Raw genomic sequence first — 20,140 nt, forward strand, 5'->3', positions numbered from 1 at the left:
TGATCCTGATTGGTGCTCCTTGATATTTGAATTGTCTCTTTCTGGCTTCTTGTAAGATTTTTTCTTTTGCTTGAAAGCTTTTGAATTTGGCAATAATATTTCTAACCGATTTCTTCTCTGGGTCGAATATGGTGGGTGTTCTATGGATCCTTTCGATGTCTATATTGCCCTCTTGTTGTAGGACTTCAGGGCAATTTTGCTGAATAATTTCTTTTAGTACGGAGTCCAGGTTTCTATTAATTTCTGGGTTTTCTGGAAGACCAATTATTCTCAAATTGTCTCTTCTAGACCGGTTTTCTTGGTCTGTCACTCTCTCATTGAGATATTTCATATTTCCTTCTATTTTTTCAGTCTTTTGACTTTGTTTTATTTGTTCTTGTTATCTTGAGAGATCATTGGTTTCTAATTGCTCGACTCTAGCCTTTAGGGACTGGTTATCGGCTATAATCTTTTGGTATTCCTTTTCAATCTTGTCATTTCTGGTGTTCAATTTGCTTATCAGTTCATTTGATTTCTGAGCCTCACTTTCCAATTGCAAGATTCTACCTTTTAAACTGTTATTTTCTTGCCAGATCTCTTCCATTTTCCTCAGAATCTCAGTTTTGAACTCTTCCATAGCTTGTGAGGAGTTTTCCTTATTTGAGGAGGGTCCGGATGCTTATTTGTTCTCCTCCTCTGTTTGCTCGGTTGTCTGGATTTTCTCTGTGTAAAAGCTGTCGAGTGTTAAAGACTTCTTCTTTTTGTTATTATTCTTTCTCTTCTGAACCTCCTGATGCTGAGTAGCCATCATTAGCCCAGCAGCTTCTCAGCTTTATCCTCGGGCTCAGTGTCTGTTCGCAATCTATTGGCTCCTGAGGTCTGAATTCTGGTTTTTTCCAAGGTCAAGCCCCCTGGTGGGCCCTCTTGCTTGATCCTCTGCTGGAGGTTTCTTTACAAGTCTCAGGGCGCTGCTTCCACAGTCGTATACCCGTCTGCACTGGTTCCCCACTTAGGCTTAGTTCTGCCTCCACCCACGCCTCTACTCAGCTGGCACTCTGCACGCCCAGCGTCCTGCTCCCGCGCGCTCAGACTTCGCGTGCTTTTTTTGACTTAATGGGGTCCTAAGTCTTGCTGCTCTCAGGAACAGGTCCCGGAGCTGCTGATGACTTGATGGGTGCCCCAAACTTGCCCTATTTCTTTTTAGCTGGGTTCGGAGCTATAGATGAGTGTGGAGGGGGTGGGGGTGGGGCGGTTGCTCAGCTCGCGATTTAAGGAGAGCCCTTTTTAGCCTGGAAATGTCTCGATTCCACGTACCTTCCACGCTGTGCCCTGTTGTGGGGTTCCTCCGTTCGTCTGGACTTGTTTTTATGTCCCCTTGAGGAGTTTTGTATGTTTCGGTCAGGAGAGGTTAAGAGCTGCTTCTTACTCTGCCGCCATCTTAACCCGGAAGCCCTCCCTTTCCACTTTGAAACCTTCTGATTGCTTCGAATTATTTCTTTTCAGCAAGTCTACACACATTTCTTTTTTTCCTTTATTGAGACTTTTTATTTAATTAATTAATTTAGAATATTTTTCCATGGTTCCATGATTCATGTTCTTTCCCTCCCTACCACCCTTAGCTGATCACAATTCAACTGGGTTTTACGTGTATCATTGATCAAGACCTATTTCCATACTATTGATAGTTGCACTAGGGTGATCGTTTAGAGTCTTCATCCCCCAATCATATCCCCCTCAACCCATGTGTTCAAGCAATTCTTTTTCTTCTGCATTTCTGCTCCCACATTTCTTCCTCTGAATGTGGATGATGTTCCTTCTCATAAGTCCCTCAAAATTGTTCTGAATCATTGTATTGCTGCTAGTAGAGAAGCCCATTACATTCAGTTGTACCACAGTGTATCCCTATACTCATCTCTTCACCAACCATGACCAATTATCCTTTATTTGTGCCCTTTGGGAATAAGCAGTCCCATCCTTCTACTGGGAGAGACCTTCAAACACTTGAAGACAGATATTGTGTGTTCTCCCTCTTTCCCTGTATTCCCTTCTTCAGGCTAAGCATCCTTACCCTTCACATGATCATCACAGGTTCTTATTTTAAAGGGCTTCATAGTTCTGTCTGGCCTCCTTTGGACGCTTTCCAACACATCAACCCTTTTCCTAAAAGCTGGTATCCAGAACTATGTAGCCATACCAAGGTAGAGTAGAGCAGAGCCATTGTTTCTCTTGTCCTAGACACTACCTGTCTTATTGGAAGCCAAAATCACCCTTTAAATCAGATAGTTCATGCATTCCACAGATGAATTACTGTCTAGCTAAGCTTCCTTTAGCATATACTTGGGGAGTTGATTTTTTGAACCCAAGTATAACTTTATATTTATCATTAACAAATTTAACCTCATTTGATTTGAATCAACATTTTTGCTTGTGCAGAACTTTTTGGATCCTGACTGTTAGTTAACTCTACAGGTTTTGTGTCTAATGAAAAATATGGCCATTACTCAAGTCATTGAAATAAATGTCAAACAGAATAAAGAAAGCATAGATTCCTGGAGCATGCCATCATATTTCTCTCCAAGTTGCCATTGAAACTTATTGACTGTTCTTTGGGTCAGGCTTCTCAAGATTTTTTGTTGTTACAGCATTTCACTGAAAGCTCCTTGAGGTTAGAGTGTATTTAATTTTGTTATTATATTCCTAGCATCTAGCAGTGTGACTGATGCAAAGATGGCACCTAATAATTGCCTGTTTGTTTGGCATCATCCAACCCACGAATCTCTACCTCTCATATAAAAGAAAGTTGAGATAGCAAATACTTTGAAAAAAATCTTTGTATATTATGTCTCTAGCTTTGCCCAATCTAGTAAATTATTTGTACTGGATCTATGATCTCATCAATGGGGTACTTCCTGCAGAGATGGAGAAGACATTAAACCATCACCTTCTCTTCCTGTGTGACTTTTTTACCTGTCTTCCCTTGCACTCCACACAAGGACTCACAATAGGGACTTTTTCCTGGATCCCTTGGTAGTTTGTAAATATTAACAGAGAACAAAAGCTATCCATTGGTGATTCCTCACATTTTAGGTTAAGTGAAGAGAACAATAGACTTGTCTGAAGGACCATAGTTCAAATATCACCTCAGACACTAGCTAAGTGAGCTTGGACAAGTCACCTATTGTTTCCTCAGCTACCAAGTAGAGAATAATAATAGCACCTTCCTTCCAGAGTTGCCTGAGGATCAAATGAGGTCATATTTGTAAAGCACTTTGCAAACCTTAAAATGCCATGTAAATGCTAACTAGGCTATTTTAGGCTCTTCTTTTCTGCTCTTACAATTCTAATAAACTTTTACAGGATTTCAGCTGAGCAATTCTTATTTGATAAAATACTATAGTCTATTCATCAGCACCACTACCCCCAACATGGATCTCTCCACTGCCATTTGGTTGATCTATAGCTTTGATTATTCAGTGACAGAAAGTTATCCCATGCTTTCCAGTGTAAGGGTATCAAGGAATTAAAAGATCGCTCTTTATTTCAAGGGAAATCATGGGTCAATTTTGCATCATTTCTCAAATACAATCTCACCTGATCTTCTCCTCCTGTTAAATTTTGGTCCTATTTATAGTCCATTCACAATACCTGTCCAAGGTATATATTCCAGTGGACCAACTCTATGAACTGTCCAACCAAGTTTTTTAATCACAGCCTGGAAAATAGCTATACTTCATTTGCTTCATTTTTGCTTAGGAGATAGTTTGGCAGGAATCTTTTGAATGACTACGGGTCTTCTTTAAGAGGCTTTGCAATGTTCCAGAGCTTGAGGCAATCCATGCAGTATCTTCCAAAAATACATCACCATCTACAGAGAATCTCCTATCTCCTGGAAATTTTCCATGACAGTGAGTGGCAAATACCTTTGGCAGCTCCCTTCTCCTTGTTTTCTGTCTAACTTGACATTTCAGAACCAAGTTCTCTCTGTTGTGGCATATTTCAAGGATTCCTGGATAATTTTAATCTATTCATGGGAGATGCTTTCTTGGAGGAGAGCCTTTAAAATTTTGTTTTACTCTACCAAATCAAATGTTTTGTTAGTTAAAAATTAGTATGCAGAAAGGTACCTTCCATCCTCTGTCCCTTTTGGTCAATTACCTAATCATAAAGTATGTTCTGTCCTGGGTGAACTGACTCAGCTCTCCTCTTTTTAATCCCACAGCCTCATCTCATACCACCAATTATGCCCACCCCTAGCCTCAGCTTTGGACCATTTCTAGGATTCATTGCCTTCTCACTTACACATATGCTTTTAGGTGGTTATGGAGAAAATTATGCAGTCATTCTTCCTAGATGCATCATAAATTTATATTACATAATGAATAATTTGGATTATACTAAATTAATATATTTTGTACAAACAAAACCAATGCAACCAAAATTAGAAGGGAAGCAACAAACTGGGAAAAACTTTATAACAAAATTATCTGACAAAGGTCTAATTTCTCAAATATACAATAAACTAAGTCAAATTTATAAGAAATTAAATCATTCCCCAATTGACAAATGGTCAAGGGATATGAATATGAATATGATTAAGAAATCAAAACTATCGATAATCATGAAAAAATGTTCTAAATCCTTCCTGATTAGTGAAATGCAAATCAAAACAATTCTGGGGTACCACCTTATACCTAGGAGAATGGCCAATATGACAGTAAAGGAAAATAATAAATGTTGGAGGAGGTGTGGCAAAATTGGGATGTTAATGCATTGCTGGTGGAGTTGTGAATTGATCCAACCATTTCGGAAGGCAATTTGAAATTATGCCCAAAGGTTTTTAAAAGAATGCATGTCCTTCAATACAGTAGTACTACTAGTAGGTTTGTAGGTTTGTATCCCAAAGAGAAAAAAAAAGTGGGAAAGGTTCTGTTTGTACAAAAATATTTATAGCTACACTTTTTGTGGTGGCAAAAAATATTTAAATGAGGGGATATCCCTCAATTGGGGAATAGCTGAGCAAATTGTGGTATATGATGGTGAAGGAATACTATTGTGCTATAAGGAATGATGAACTGTTTGATTTCTATTAGAACTAGAAAGATCTCCATGAATTGATGCAGATTGAAATAAGCAGAACACAGTAACTGAAACATTGTGGGAAGAACAAATGTAATTTACTTTTCTACTAGCAGCAATGCAATGATCCAGGACAATTCTGAGGGACTTCTGAGAAAGAATGCTATCCACATCTAGAGAAAGAACTATGGAAGTAGAAATTCAGAAGAAAACATATGATATATCACTTGTTTATATGGGTATATGATTTGGGGTTTTGGTTTTAAAAGATTAATCTATTACTAAAATGAATAATATTGAAATAGATTTTGAGTGATAATACATGTATAACCCAGTGAAATTGCTTGTCACCTCTGGGAGAGGGGAGAGAAGAGGGGAGGGAGACAATAAGAATCATGTAACCATGGAAAATATTTTTTAAATAAAATAAAATGTAAAAGAGAAATAAATAAATAAATTTGTATTACATAACCTCAATTGGGTTCTCACTGCTGCTAGGAAATCCTTCTATACTTCCCTTATTACCTCACTTTCCCACTCTCTACAGAACTTCCATTCCTTCTCATTCCCTCTCAAACTCCCCATGGCTCTCCCTGTCCCTACCTGCCCAGCTGAGTACTTTGCCTCCTATTTTACAGAAAAAATTGAGGCCATTTGCCATGAGTTCCTTCTTATCTCCTTTTCCTCATATCCTATCATTCTGGAGCCTTCTGCCACTTACTCTACCTTTACTCCTGTCTCAGATGATGAGGTTGCTTTATTCCTTACCAAAGCTAACAGCTGTACTTATTCAAATGATCCCATTCCATCCCATCTCCTCCAAAAACTTGTCCCTTTTGTCTTCATTCTTTCACTTATTTTTATTCTCTTTCTGAATACTGGCTCATTTCCTACTCTCTACAAATATGCACATGTCTCCTCCATTCTGAAAACAACAACAACAAACTCTCACTTAATCCTTCCACCCCAGCTAATTATTGTCTGATTTCCTTTGTAAGTAAATGCCTTTAAAAGTTCAACTATAAAAGTGCCTCTAGTTTTATCATGCCCAACTCCACCCCCACCTCCCACATATACACACTCAATAAAGTCTAGTGGCTTCCAATTGCCTCCAGGTGCAAATACAAGATGCTCTCTTTGGCATTCTCCCTCCCTCTCTTCCTCCCTCCCTGCCCCTCCATCCCTCTCTCTCTGCCTGTCTGTCTGTCTGCCTCTCTCTTTCTCCACCTAACCCTTTTTAACTTGTCCTCCTCCTACCTTTCCAGCTTTCTTACACCTTACCCCACCCAACACATACTCTTTAATCCAGTGATGCTGGCCTTTTTACAGTTTTGTGAAAAAGACACTCTTATCTCTTGGCTCTGAGCACTTTCTTTGGCTGTCTCCTATGTCTAGACACTCTCCTTTCTCCACTCTATTGATCTTCCTTGCTTCCTTTAAGTCCCAACTAAAATCTTACCTCCTACAAGAAGCCTTTCCCAACTCCTCTTAATTCTAAGGTCTCCCTTTGTTAATTATTTCTTGTTTCTCCTGTACATAGCTTGGTTTGTTTATATATTTGTTTACATGCTGTCATCCCCATTAGATAGATTATGAGCTCCTTGAGGGCAAGAACTATCTTTTTCTTCTTTTCCTTTATGTATTTGTATTCCCAGCACTCAGCAACAGTGCCTGGCATATAGTAGCTGCTTCATAAATGTTTATTAAATCAATGAATATCATTTGGAAAAGTCTGCCAGGTACCTTCACACACCTTAATCAAGGATGCTCTCAATATATGTACAGATATTTTTTCAAAGATTTTGTAGGAATGATAAGTTAGCTACCCAGATGTATCCTTATTAAAGTTTTCCCTATTATCTTTTTTTCAGACAGGAAGTAATTTTCCCCATTAGTAAGAGCATTTGCGATTTTTCCTTCTGAGTCCTTGATATCTTCCAGGTCCTTAGATATCTTAAGTCAGTCCCTTAGTGCCCTAAAATCTCTGCTGCACCCCAGTATGACTTCTCTCTGTATCCAGTGACTCTTCCCCTCTTTATTTAGCTCATTTCTATATCTTTATGCAGTATTTTGCAAACTGTAATGTAGCATCTAGTTGTAGTGGTTCTATTGTCATTTATGAAATAACTAGTTTATTATAGTAATCCTAAAAGATTTTTTTGGTTTCATTTATTTGTTCTTTCTTCTACATTTATACTTACATGTTTTTGGTTAGTACCTGGCTTCATTGACTCTTTCCTGAAACTTTCTCTAGACCTTCGCCCTCATCCCTGCTAATATTTTTCAGTATTTTAGTATCAATATGCCTGCTAACCTTACACATTCTTCTTTCATAAGATTTTAGAAAAAAGTACATATTTCTAAATTGGTACTGCCTTTACCTGGCACATCACTCTTACTCTAAGGATTCTAAATGCTCTCTAGCAAATGTTGTTTTAAAGTTTGCTTGATTTTTTTGTAGTGGCTACTGATTCAAACCAAACAATGACATTTTCTTAGAAATTGGTGTTTGTGCCCATGTCTGTTCTTTTATCCATTTCCTTCCTTTTTCTGGCAATGGCTTTTCAAAACAAATCTGACTGAGTCTGTTTAATTTTCATACCACAGATTATTAACATTTGTATTATTTCCAATTAACCATTACATTTTGTCTTTGCTTTAACAAACTGGTGGTCTGACTATATTCATACAGTTGTTTGGTAAAATAAGAACTTTGACAACTACTTCCTGTCTACCAAAATATAAACCAATTATACTTAAGGTGAGGTCACTTGGTATTCTCCATGTCCACCAACTGATGACATTCTTCTTGAAGAAAATATTCATGATCTCTAATTAGAGACTTCTATGTCTATAGTCTAAAGTACTTTGCCTTTTTTCTTTCTTAATCCCAAGCCACACATTCTAACATATTTTTTGCTGTCCTCTCTTATACCCACCTATGTGTATATTACAATATATGTTTATTTAATTTGGAGGGTCTTATTGAGTTCTTTGTAAAATTCCTATGCTTTCTTATCCTCTACAACAGATGTTGACTTGTAATGTGTAATTATCTTCATGGTGGTCTTTTTATGAATTCTCACCATGAGTGCTGCAATATGAGATGAACAAGTATCCCATAGAATGTTGTTTGAACACATGATATAACGAACTCACCCAGCTCCTTTGTTTGTCTTTAAAAGGAGACCCTCAGAGCTCTCCCTATTAGCTACAAAGGCCTTTTGTCTTCTGCTTTCCTTTCCAGTGAGATTCCAAGCCAATAAAATTATACTCATTGGTCACTCCAACAACCAAAGATCTCTTATTTAGAACACCAAAGTTTTAGATGCTTAAACAATTGTGTGCTTGACCTGCTCTGGTCCTTTTTCTCGGTCACAATCATAGCAGAAGACATACAAAACATAAGGACATTTGGAATCTTGATTTTTCTTTCTTAGGTTGCTTTAGCCTAGATTGCAATCAAGCAACTGCTGCACTGGGACTGAGCTGCTCCACTATTAGCCAGACTAGTCCTTGGAGAAGAGACATCTGCCAACCTGACCACAATTAAAGGTTTTTTTTTTCATCCTGGTAGAACTTATGATCCTGAATGTCCACTTAGAAAGCCTTTAAGAATGATGGGATAATTCCATTCCACAATGGGGCATCTGGAGAGGACTCTAACACTGGTAAATAAAAAGAAAGAAAGAGAGAGAGAAAAAGAAAGAAGAGATCAATCTGGAATGCTTTGACATCATGCTGGTCCTTTGTATTCACTGCCTCTTTTCCTAAATATCCCCTAAGTATCCCCTCAACAATATGCCCTAGAATTTACCAAAGGTTCAGTCAAGCTTATTGGCCTATAGTTTGTGGCATCCATGTTCTCCCTTTTTCTAAATATTGGAATATTTGCCATGCTCAAGGCCCAGGGCACCTTTTCCATCCTTATTGATCTTTCTAAGATCTTTGAGTAATCATCAGTTAAACCTTCCAATTCTTTCAATACCTCAGAATGTATTTTGTCTGGGACTGCTAACATGAACTCATTGAAAGAAGCCAGATGGTCTCCTATCACTCTGGTTTTCTTGTGTTTGAACTCCCTTTGAGCTATTTTTCGTCCTCTTCTTTCTATTACAAATACCATTCTGTTTGGCAGATAAAATAAAAGTAAGATAACTATTAAGCAATTCTGTCATCCATCTTCTTTATACATATACCTGAGCAGTCATCCCACCTGGGGTGATTTCCTCTATATGTTTTTTGTTGGTGTGATCATGTTTGTCCTTTCTCTATGCCCTTAGAAATTCGAAATAACTGGAACAAAGACACATGTCAAATCATTCAGAACTTTCCTCTCCTTTTTTTAAATGACAAATTTTAAGACAAAAAGGATCTTTCCCTGAATCCTGCTGGTTCTCACCATTCCTACCTTCTACAACTACTTATAGAATTGGTCTCAGAACCAGAAAGACTTTCATTCAGGACCCAATTGTGACAAATACTGGCTATGTGAATGTGGGAAAATCACTTAACCTCTTGGTTTTCTAGGTATTTCTCTCAGAATCCAAATTAGAGGGAAGGTGCTAGTCTGAATTGTTAGAGTTTCATCATATGGGAGTTTCCTGTCATAGAATGTCTTTAACTCTTTTCTAAGCTCCTTGTGTGCCTGAACAATGTAATATTATAGGGTGGTTCCATTCTATTTGAGCCCTTTCTTTTTACATTATTTACCAAGGTGGTTACCTGGACAGGAATTTGCTTTACCTATGCTATAGCTCCCCACTCTCAATGTACATTCTGATGCTTTGAGGGTCCTCATCTAGACGGAGAGATTGTCACTGCTGACTCAAATCCTAGGTGAAGAATGAGGCTCTATTGTCACCAGCTGTGACTTCCTCTTCATGAAACCAGCCCCTTTTCAGCATTTTTTCTCCATTGTTTTAGAAGGAGCTGTTAGCAAAGCTCTGCTCACTAAAGTCCCCCTAGTGATTTGCCATCTGTCAAAAGGAGACACTCTTGTCACCTTCAGAATGAGTGTTAGCAGGCACCTAACACCTAGTGGCTAACACCTACCATCAGGTAAAGCAATCCTCTCTGAAAGAAATCTCTTTCCTCAGGGATAGGCCTATTTTTCTTCCAGGGAGTGGCCATCATCTTGTTGTTGGGAAATAAGCTGAAATGCAATTGTTTTTTTTCCTGGTGAAAAAACCATATAATGGCATCTCAGGGGGGAAAAGCTGAGTCAACACATCTCATTGGCGTTTTTGAATTTCTTCTTCCCATTGCTACAGATCCTTACAACAGTTTTCAGAAACTCCACCATTATCCAGAGGGAACAGTTTCAACTCCTGCCCATCTGGACCAAGTATACCAAAAAGGTTGGTAACTTTTCAGTAATACAGGACACCCAAATCCAGTCCCATTTCCATTTGGCTAAGAACCAAAATTTCTGTCAAAGTCCAGAAATGCATCAACCGAGAAGGTAGTAGGATCCAGGAAAGCTTTTAAATTGGGAACCAGGAGATTTGGGTTCAAATCACTTCCTAGTTGTTCAGCCTTAGACAAGTTGATTGGCCTTCTTGGGCCTCACTTTCCTTATGTAGAAAGTGAGATTGGGCAAGATAACCTCTAAGGTCTGTTATAGCCCTAAATCTATGATATCGTGACAGCATCAAATCATCTGTGATGGCCTTAAATTGGCAATGCTAAGCCCACTGAGAAATAAATTCAGGGCAGGATGAAACAATGGAGTTCATCTAAACTCCAAACTCCAGTCCCTCTTGGGAAGTAGCCCTGTCATCCTCAAAGACAACTTTTAGAAATAAAGCTGAGGGAGGCAGCTGGGTGACTCAGTGGATTGAGAGCCAGGCCCAGAGATGGGAGGTCCTATGTTCAAATCTGACCTCAGACACTTGCCAGCTGAGTGACCCTGGGCAAGTCATTTAATCCCCATTGACTAGTGTTTACCACTCTTCTGCCTTGGAACCAATACCCAGTATTGATTCCAAAGTGGAAGGTAAGGGTTTAAAAAAATAAAATAAAATAAAATAAATAAATAAACAATTAAACAAATAAGCAATCAAATAAATAAATAAATGGAATAAAATAAAATAATAAAATAAAATAAAATAAAGTTGAGGCTTCAGCAGGGTGGAGAGGAGCTCTTGATTGACTAGTTTGTGGGAAAGATTTAAGATCTCTGAATTGGATAACTCAGGATCTAATATGGGGCCTCACTCCAAGGCCAGCAGTCTATCTATGGTCTTTAGTGGAAGTAAATTAACATAGACTAGAGTATGCTCATCCTAACCTATTCTGAAGGCTCTGAATCATTTTAATGACTACTGGTCATTATATGCATTGCCTAAGGGGCTTTTGGAATTTATGGGTATATTTGCCACTAGGCTAAATAGTTCTGAACTCCTTTGTTTTCTGAGGTTTTTTTTTTTTTTAAACCCTTGTACTTTGGTGTATTGTCTCATAGGTGGAAGAGTGGAAGGGTGGGCAATGGGGGTCAAGTGACTTGCCCAGGGTCACACAGCTGGGAAGTGGCTGAGGCCAGGTTTGAACCTAGGACCTCCTGTCTCTAGGCCTGACTCTCACTCCACTGAGCTACCCAGCTGCCCCCTGTTTTCTGAGTTTTTGCATTGACTTCAATAGCTTTTCTCCATTCTTTGTCAGCCATTTTTTCTTTCTGCTGTCATTGTCTTTACTTCTAGCCATCTTCCTTCTCCTAGTCTTGGTCGTTTAATCTGTTTTTTGGAGTCTCTTATAGGCTGGAGAACCAGACTGCCAGGTTTGTTAGAACTGTACTTAAAACAAGACTAAAGAGGCACTTAGTGAGGGCCTGAGTAGCTCTGCCATTAGAAAGGCACACAGCATCTCTTTGGTCTGAAGTTTCTTTCAGCAGAGGCTCACTGGCCTCTAAGTTGACATTGCATTTCCCCTCTTTTGTTCTCTTCCTGGTCTTCCTCTGTGCATTGTGAGATAGTTGAAACTGCCGATGTCACCTCCAACAAAACAGGAGATGATAATCTAATGATCATCACATTTCTACTTGCTTCAGCATTGCAGAATGGCTGGAATACTGGCAAAAAGATCCAGTGGAGATTCTCCTGGATCTGGGGTTTGGGGCTGAGGAGCCCGACATCTGCACCAAAATACCAGCCCGCTTCCTTGGGGGCAGCTCTGCAGCAAGAGGAATCAACATCCGGGTGTTCTTGGAAGCTCAGAAACAGCGGATGGATTTTGAGACTCCTAACTTGTACGGTGAGCAGTGGGACATTGCTACGGGCAGCTTCAGTAGGAGCTGTAAGGTTGCTGGGAGGTGAGCCTATCATACTTCTTCCCCTCTTGATCCCCATTTTATGAAATGGACTAAAGCATAGAACTTTGGCTCATACACAGATTCGGTCTCTTTGTGTGATGGTCCCCTTCTGTCACCTTCAGGCATTATGATTCAGTCCCAGTTTCACATTCAAATATTCTGGTAAGGAGGCAGGAAGGTGGCTCAGTAGATAGAGCTCCTGGGCTTGGGGTCAGGAAGACTTGAGTTCAAATCTAGCCTTAGACACCAGTTACTGTGGGCAAATCACTTAAGCCTGTTTGCCTTTTTTTCTCATCCATAAAATGGTCTGGAAAAGGAAATGGCTAACTGCCCCTCTGCCTTTGCTAAGAATACCTCCAATGGGGCCATGAAGAGTCAGACATGACTGAAATGACTGAAAGTCATTCATGTGAGAGAACAGGATCAGTGCCTGGCATATAGTAGTTGCTTAACAAGTGATTATTGCTGGATTAATTGATCTGGGCAGAAGAGAAAGAGACCCATACTCTTTCATACTACTTGGGAAATAGGGGGTGCCCAGTGGAAATCAAAGGAAATCTGATGACCATCATTCAACATGTGAGCAAGCATTATTTATATCTATACTTTGTTTAGACATTTTCAGTCATTTATGACTCTTTGTGTCCCCATTTGAGGTTTTCTTGCCAGAGATACTAGAGTAGTTTGATGTTTCTTTTTCCAGCTCATTTTACAGATGAGGAAACTGAGGAAAACAGGTGAAATGATTTGCCTAAGGTCACACAGTTAGTACTCATCTGAGACCACATTTGAACTCGGGACTTCTTACTCCTGGTCTGGAGCTTCATCCACTAGACTCTCTAGCTGTCACACACCTAGTTCATAAAAGTTTACATTCATCCTGATATCTTATCTGATTAATCAGTCACCAAGCAGTTAGTAAACACCTTAATATGCTGAGTATAGCTAGGCTGGGAGTATAGAAATATAATGAATGAAATTATACCTACTCTTCAAGACCTCATACTCCTATTGGGGAAGGTAGCATGTAGAAAAATAAGCATACAATTGTCTATGGAATGAATATGAAGAGAATAAATATCATGAAATCCAAGGCAGTTTGGGAGGGAGGGCATTCGAAGTTGGAGGGATTATGGAGGCTTCATACAGCTAGTGGTGCTTGAGTTAAGTCTAAAAGGAAAAGAGGGGTTCTGCGAGGCAAAGAAAATGCAAATGTATATTTCAAATATGGTGAATGAGCATTGCAAAGAACAGGAGACGAGAGGTGGAGTAATGTGGGCAAAAACAGAGAGATGGCTACTTTGGCTGGATCTCCCAGTGTGGGAAAGGACGTGAGATCCAATGAGCCTTGGGAAGGCAAGTCAAATTCGGGGATATAAAGCTTTAATAGCTCAGCAGAAGAGTTTATATTTCATCCTAGAAGCACTAGGGAGCCACTGAGGTTTAGTGAGCAGATGAGCACCCTAGGCAGATCTGTGCTTAAGACAATTGTTGTGGCTTCTGTGAGTAGGAGGGACTGGAGTCGGGAGATACTTGAGGCAGGGAGACCAACGAGGAGGCCATTGTAACAGTCGAAGTGGAAGGTGTTGGTAGTGTTACGAATAACATTTATATAGATGGATATATTCAAAAGTATTAATAGTTTATTTAAAGACATATTGGTAATTAAGAAGGCCAAGTACCTGCTAGATCTAATTCAAATCACCCGCCATTACCTTCTGCCCACCTTGCTGCTCCGTAGGAAAGGGAGCATCCCAATCAAGTTCTCTCTAAGCTTCGCTTTACCTTGGCTCATGTCACCACGTAAGAGGGAAGCCCATGGAATCATGGGAAATGGAGTTTTCAAGTCCCCTAAACATCCACAGGAAGTTTATATCATATATCTAAATATTAAAGCTTAATGAATCCCAAATTTCCAATATCACATTCCTCCCTGAAGAGCAAAGAGAGACTGGTCTCCTTGAATGCTCTTGTAAACATAACTAACTTTTAAATGACAGAAATTTGGGGATAAAAGAAAAGAGGACAAAACAATGAACCAATGATTGCTAGCTGCATTGACAAAAAAACCACTTGGGGCAGTCCCTTTAGCATCAAAACAAATGCATTCAACACCCCATAGTTCAATCAACTACACCCCAAAGTTCATTTGGATCTTCATGATCCCGTGAAGGTTCTTCAGGCATCTTCATGGTGCCTTCTCCAAACAGGTTCATTGTCTGGATTCCGGGGAGATGGCAAATTTCTTATCCTAAAATGACTCTCAAAGAATTTTAAACTTTACATTATAGATTATAAAACACACATACCCTCCTGAGGAGAAATATCCCGCTAGACTTGACCTAAGGAGGGAGAATTGTCCTTAAGTATAGTCTCAGCCACCAAGACAGTCCCACTGAGTAGACCCTGGTTGTGAGCCATCTCTTAGCACTCCGATGGTTGAACCAAAAGGCTGTGCTTGGACACATCTCTGTTTCCTCGTCTCCTCCAGGTCGATTCCGACAACTGGAAGTCCTGGACCATGTGACTAACGCCTTCTCCTCTCTGCTGAATAATGTCAACAACCTGCAGAGGGGGGTGAAGGAGAAGGAGCAGACAGAGAAGCCTAAGGCCGCCCAGGGGAGGGTGACCCAAGACAGAAGGAGAAGGATTGGCCAACTCTTGAGGAGAGCCTCCAGGCAGACAATGAGGAGGAATTACAGCCAGGGACAAGCCGAGTCATTCCAAGGGACGGAGGAGCCTCTTGCCACCGGTGAGGAACCAGACAAGGGTCCTTCTCTCCAGTCGATCAGGATGAACTTTGCCGACCACGGCCGCCTGCATCCTTTGAGAGAAGAGCAGCCTCCCAGGGCCAGCAGTAAGCCGGTGTCTCCTGAAATTCTGTCAGCTGTTCCAGGCAAGCCAAGGCCTCCTCTCTTATCCATGTCCGTAAACCAGCCACCCCGTCCTTGCACTCCAGAAGGGTCAACCAGAGACAGAGGCACCCAGGAGAAGAGCCTGCCTCTGGCACACAGACTCAGGCACATGGCGCACCTGGATGGGAAGCCACCCGACTCTTTTGAAATGGAAGAGGTAAATATGATTTGGCACAGTTTTCTCTCTTTCCCTGGTGGAAACCTGCCCAGCCTCCAAGGCCCAGCTGAGACACTCCTCTGGGAAGGCTTGCCGGCCCACTCTAGTCCACAGCAATCCCTCTACCCCGTCTCCCACCCCTCGAGCTTCTCTCAGCACCTAACACATCCATCACTCACTAAAAAAAGTCATTTCCTAGAGCAGGGGTGAGGAGGTGAGGATCCCTGATCTGGAACCAGAAGGAATTTCAGAGGCCAAATAGACCAACTTCTTCACTTTATAGATATGGAAACAGAGTCCCAGGGTAGTTAAATGACATCAGAGGATGATAGAGGATCCTTGTCCTGGACATGGATCCTCTTCAGAATCCATCAACTCCAACCGACTCCTTCATGTTAGAGATGAGGAAACTGAGGCCCATGGATGTGACATAACTTGTCCACAGCTTTCCAAAGATGATTGTCAATTCATTTTAGATCAGTAAGCATTTATTAAGTGCCTCTTGTGTGCAAATCACTATGCTAGACACCGGGGTCACAGAGATCAAGCCTAGGTAGCCTCTGCCTGCAGGGAGCTCCATATCCTAAAACCAGGGGCTCCCTGAACCTCAGCTATGGTAAGAAGTAAAAGGGAGCCACAGTGAATAGTTTAGTGACATCCACTGTTTTCTAGTGTTTACTCAAACTGGAGAGGTAACATGGTGGAGTGAAGAGAAATCTGACTTCAGAGTCTGGAGGGCCTGAGCTCCAGTCCTACCTCTGACCTACACTGGCCTTCCCGTAAATGTTCCTGTGTTCCAGACAAATTTTGAAGAGGATAAATCGCAAAGAAGGAGCTGACTTGCATTAGGAAAGGGAATTCCTCATCTGGGAGGTCCCTATGCCAATGAAAGCACAGGATTAGTCCACATCTCTTATTAAGCCAGTGAGTCTCATAGAGTAGGTACTCAATAAAGGTTCATCACATTAAATTTGGTGAAGGTGGATGGCTCCAACAGAAAGTGAAATCCAAGTTCAGAGATAGGAGGGAGCATCATGAGCTAAGAGAACCAGGGAGAACTTCCAGGGTATCAGAGGATTTGATCTAGGCCCCGAAGGGATGGTAGGAATCAGCTAAGAAAAAGCCAACTATTCCAGTGGGCCCAAGTCTGAGCAAAGAAAATTGTGGAGCAGGCAGCATCTGAGAGATGACAAACAGAAAAAACTTCCAAACAACAAATGAGGAGAACCCTCCAAAGGTGGGATGGGCTACATGGAGAGGTTATGAGATCTTTGAGAAAAGGCTGAATGATCATGTGACAGGGGAGTTATTGGGGGGATTTCTCTTTGGGTCTGGGGAATTCTGGGGTCTCTTCTAATCAGGGGACTCTGAGCCCTTGATATAGATAAAGTTTTATCCTAAGTTATCTTTACTACATTTCCCCTGATTATACAAGAAACTTTTGTATCCTGCAAAATGTTTCCAAGAAGGGCCCTACGTTTATAATTTGTTAATCCTTATGCAAAATATAATATATATTCCCAACAACATAGCCTGAGCCAATATGTTTGTTTTCCTATTGATAGAAGAATAATGAGAGCCTTGGGAGTTGCATCTTAAATAGGGGCCCTTGCAAGGTTACATATTTATTTTTGAAAGACAAACCTTAAAATCCAATTACAAGAAATGGAAAATATGCATAAAAATATGTGACTCTGGGCCAGGCATCTAACCTCTTAGTGTCCCCAGGAAACTCGCTAAGAATACAAGACATACAGTGAATGCCAATGATCTAGATTGGCATAAGGAGTTTCATTAGAATGAATTATCTGAAAAAAGTGGGGCAGCTGGGTAGCTCAGGGGATTGAGAGCCAGGCCTAGAGACGGGAAGTCCTAGGTTCAAATCTGGCCTCAGACACTTCCCAGCTGTGTGACCCTGAGTCACTTGACACTTATTGCCTAGCCCTTACCACTCTTCTGCCTTGGAACCAATACCGTGTATTGGTTCCAAGATGGAAGATGAGGGCTTAAATAAGAAAAAAAATAAAAAAGAAAGAGTTCTCTGTACCAATGAAATCATGAATTTATTTTTTAGTTATTTTTTATTTTATTTTAATATTTTATTTCTTAGATAAATTTTCCATGATTACACGATTCATGTTTTTACTTTCCCCTATGAATTTATTTTTTAAAAAAAACCCCAAAACTAAAACTAAACCCAAAATGTGGAAAGTGCTCTGCTTGGTGTCTAGGAGGATAAGAAGATGAGTAAGTCTGGGTTGCTACTCTCATGAAGTTTATAGTCAGATAGGGTAGCTAAGACATAATAAAATAATGTTATGTGTGCATGAGAGAAGTACAAATAAAGAAAAAAAAGTTGTCACTCGATGTCCCAAGAAAGAGAGGCCATTTTCAGGAGTTCACTTACCAATTTGGGTCCTTTCATTAAGAAGTGTCTTTGGCCCTTCCTATTCTCAGGGACTGTTATTGCCCAGAACCATGATTTTAGTGACTAATTGCTCTCCCCAGCTCCCCAAGGGGCCACCATTTCCAAGAAGAGAGTAAAAATTTAGGCTGTAAGATAACAGAAACAACTTACAAGAGGAAATGATCTGGATGTCTCTCTAGCTTTAAAGTTTGTCAGGTTTAACGCCAGCACAGGGATGCAGAAAAATATAGAGAAGCCATCGAAGTAGCCGTTTTTGCCTTTGTATACCTCAGGTCCAGAGCTTTGAGGAGGAACCTGGAAATCCACTGGAAGGGATCTCAGGCCCAGTCGGTAAGAATCAGTCCTTAAGATCAATTTCACTAGCGGCCATTATTCCTAAAGAAATGTTGAAAACTCAACGTGACATGTGGAACAGCGAAGCATACTAGCGTATGCAGGTGTATGTGCTGGTGAGTATGTGCGTATCCATCAATGAAATCTGAAAGATCTTGAAAGAAGATGTGACTAAAGAAGGGTTAAATCTTGGTCTTCTTTTTAAGAAAAAGAGCAGCCTTGAAATTATAGGCAGGTAAGCTTAACACCAATTTCTGAGATTAGTCTAGAACCATTGGTTAAAGAAGTGGTTAAGGAACAGCTAGGAAAGGAAGAAATGATCACAAAGATGAGGAAAGATGACTTCATCAACAAGGAGCCATGCTAGATTAAAAATAGAGCCTTTTTTTTTAACCCTTGTACTTTTCGGTGTATTGTCTCATAGGTGGAAGAGTGGTAAGGGTGGCTAATAGGGGTCAAGTGACTTGCCCAGGGTCACACAGCTGGGAAGTGTCTGAGGTCAGATTTGAACCTAGGAACTCTCATCTTCTAGGTCTGGCTCTCAATCCACTGAGCTACCCAGCTACCCCCCGAAAATAGAGCCTTTTTGAATAAGGTTGCTAGTGAGCCAATATTGTTACCTGGACTTTAGCAAAAGTATTTCCTGAACTTCCTCGTGACGTTGTCATGGAGAAGATAGTAGTAATGGAGGTGAATTCAAAAGTGCTTGAACTTTTACTCTTGACATAGGTAAAGGCAAAGGTGGCATAATCAGCACATTTGCAACAAGTTAAGATCAGTAACTAACATTCTGATTGGCAGTCAAGAGCCAAAAATATCTTGATAGGCTAGACTAGGAATTAATTTAGATTTAGTTTCATTTGGGACCAAAAATCTGTTTTCACAATGGATAGAAATGGAGATGGATATGGACAGGAGGAGGAGATGGATAGAAATGTTTTATCATTAAAAAAAGAAGAAAATCTTTAGGTTTTAGTGGACTTCAAACTGCACAGGTGTCAGTTATGTAATGTGGTAATCAAAAGCATCCAGGTAATGTTGGCGTGCATTAAGAGAGACTTAGTCCCAGTTGATAAATGGTTAAAGAATGTGAACGTGAAGTTTTCAGACAAAAGAAATCAAAGCTATTAAATCACATGGAAAAAATGCTCTAAATAATTACTGAATAGAAAAGTACAAATTAAAACAACTCTGAGATACTGTCTTATATCTATCAGATTGACTGATATCACAGGAAAGGAAAATGACAAATACTGGAGGGGTTGTGGAAAAATTGGGAATTCTGGAGAACAATTTAGAACATGCCTTTTTTTTTAAATCCTTGTACTTTGGTGTATTGTCTCATAGGTGGAAGATTGGTAAGGGTGGGCAATGGGGGTCAAGTGACTTGCCCAGGGTCACACAGTTGGGAAGTGGCTGAGGCCGGGTTTGAACCCAGGACCTCCTGTCTCTAGGCCTGACTCTCACTCCACTGAGCTACCCAGCTGCCCCCCTAGAACATACCTTTTAACCCTACTAGGTCTGTGTCTCAAAGAGATCAAAGAAAAGAGAAAAGGACCTATATGTGCAAAACTATTTTTAGCAGCTCTTTTTATGGGGGGCAAAGAACTGAAAATCAAGACGATGCCTGCCAATTGGGAAATGGCTGCACCAGTTGTGATATCTGATTGTGATGGAATACTACTGAGCTCTAAGAAATAATGAGTAGAATGGTTTCAGAAAAATCTGAGAAGACATATGAAGAAATGCAAAGTGAAAGGAGAAGAACCAGAACATTGTACACAGCAACTGTGATATTATGAGGATGATCAACTGTGATAGACTTAGCTACTCATCAAGACAATTCCAAAGGATGTGTGATGAAAAATGTTATCCACCTCCAGAAAGAGAACTAATTAACACTGAAGGCAGATTAAAGCAGACTTTTGTTTTACTCTTTTTGT

At 40.3% G+C, this 20,140-nt stretch overlaps 1 protein-coding gene across 1 annotated transcript in view; it reads left to right on the top strand.

The window, feature by feature from the left end:
* Positions 1-20,140, top strand: part of ITPRID1 (ITPR interacting domain containing 1) — a 127,241-nt gene that overhangs the window by 42,369 nt on the left and 64,732 nt on the right. The window contains 4 exon segments of the mRNA XM_044656791.1: positions 10,329-10,415; positions 12,104-12,306; positions 14,856-15,436; positions 18,137-18,194. Of these exon segments, the coding sequence (XP_044512726.1) occupies positions 10,329-10,415; positions 12,104-12,306; positions 14,856-15,436; positions 18,137-18,194 (929 nt within the window).

Source organism: Gracilinanus agilis, chromosome 1 (genome assembly GCF_016433145.1).
Source record: "Gracilinanus agilis isolate LMUSP501 chromosome 1, AgileGrace, whole genome shotgun sequence".
NCBI classification, from domain to species: Eukaryota; Metazoa; Chordata; class Mammalia; order Didelphimorphia; family Didelphidae; genus Gracilinanus; species Gracilinanus agilis.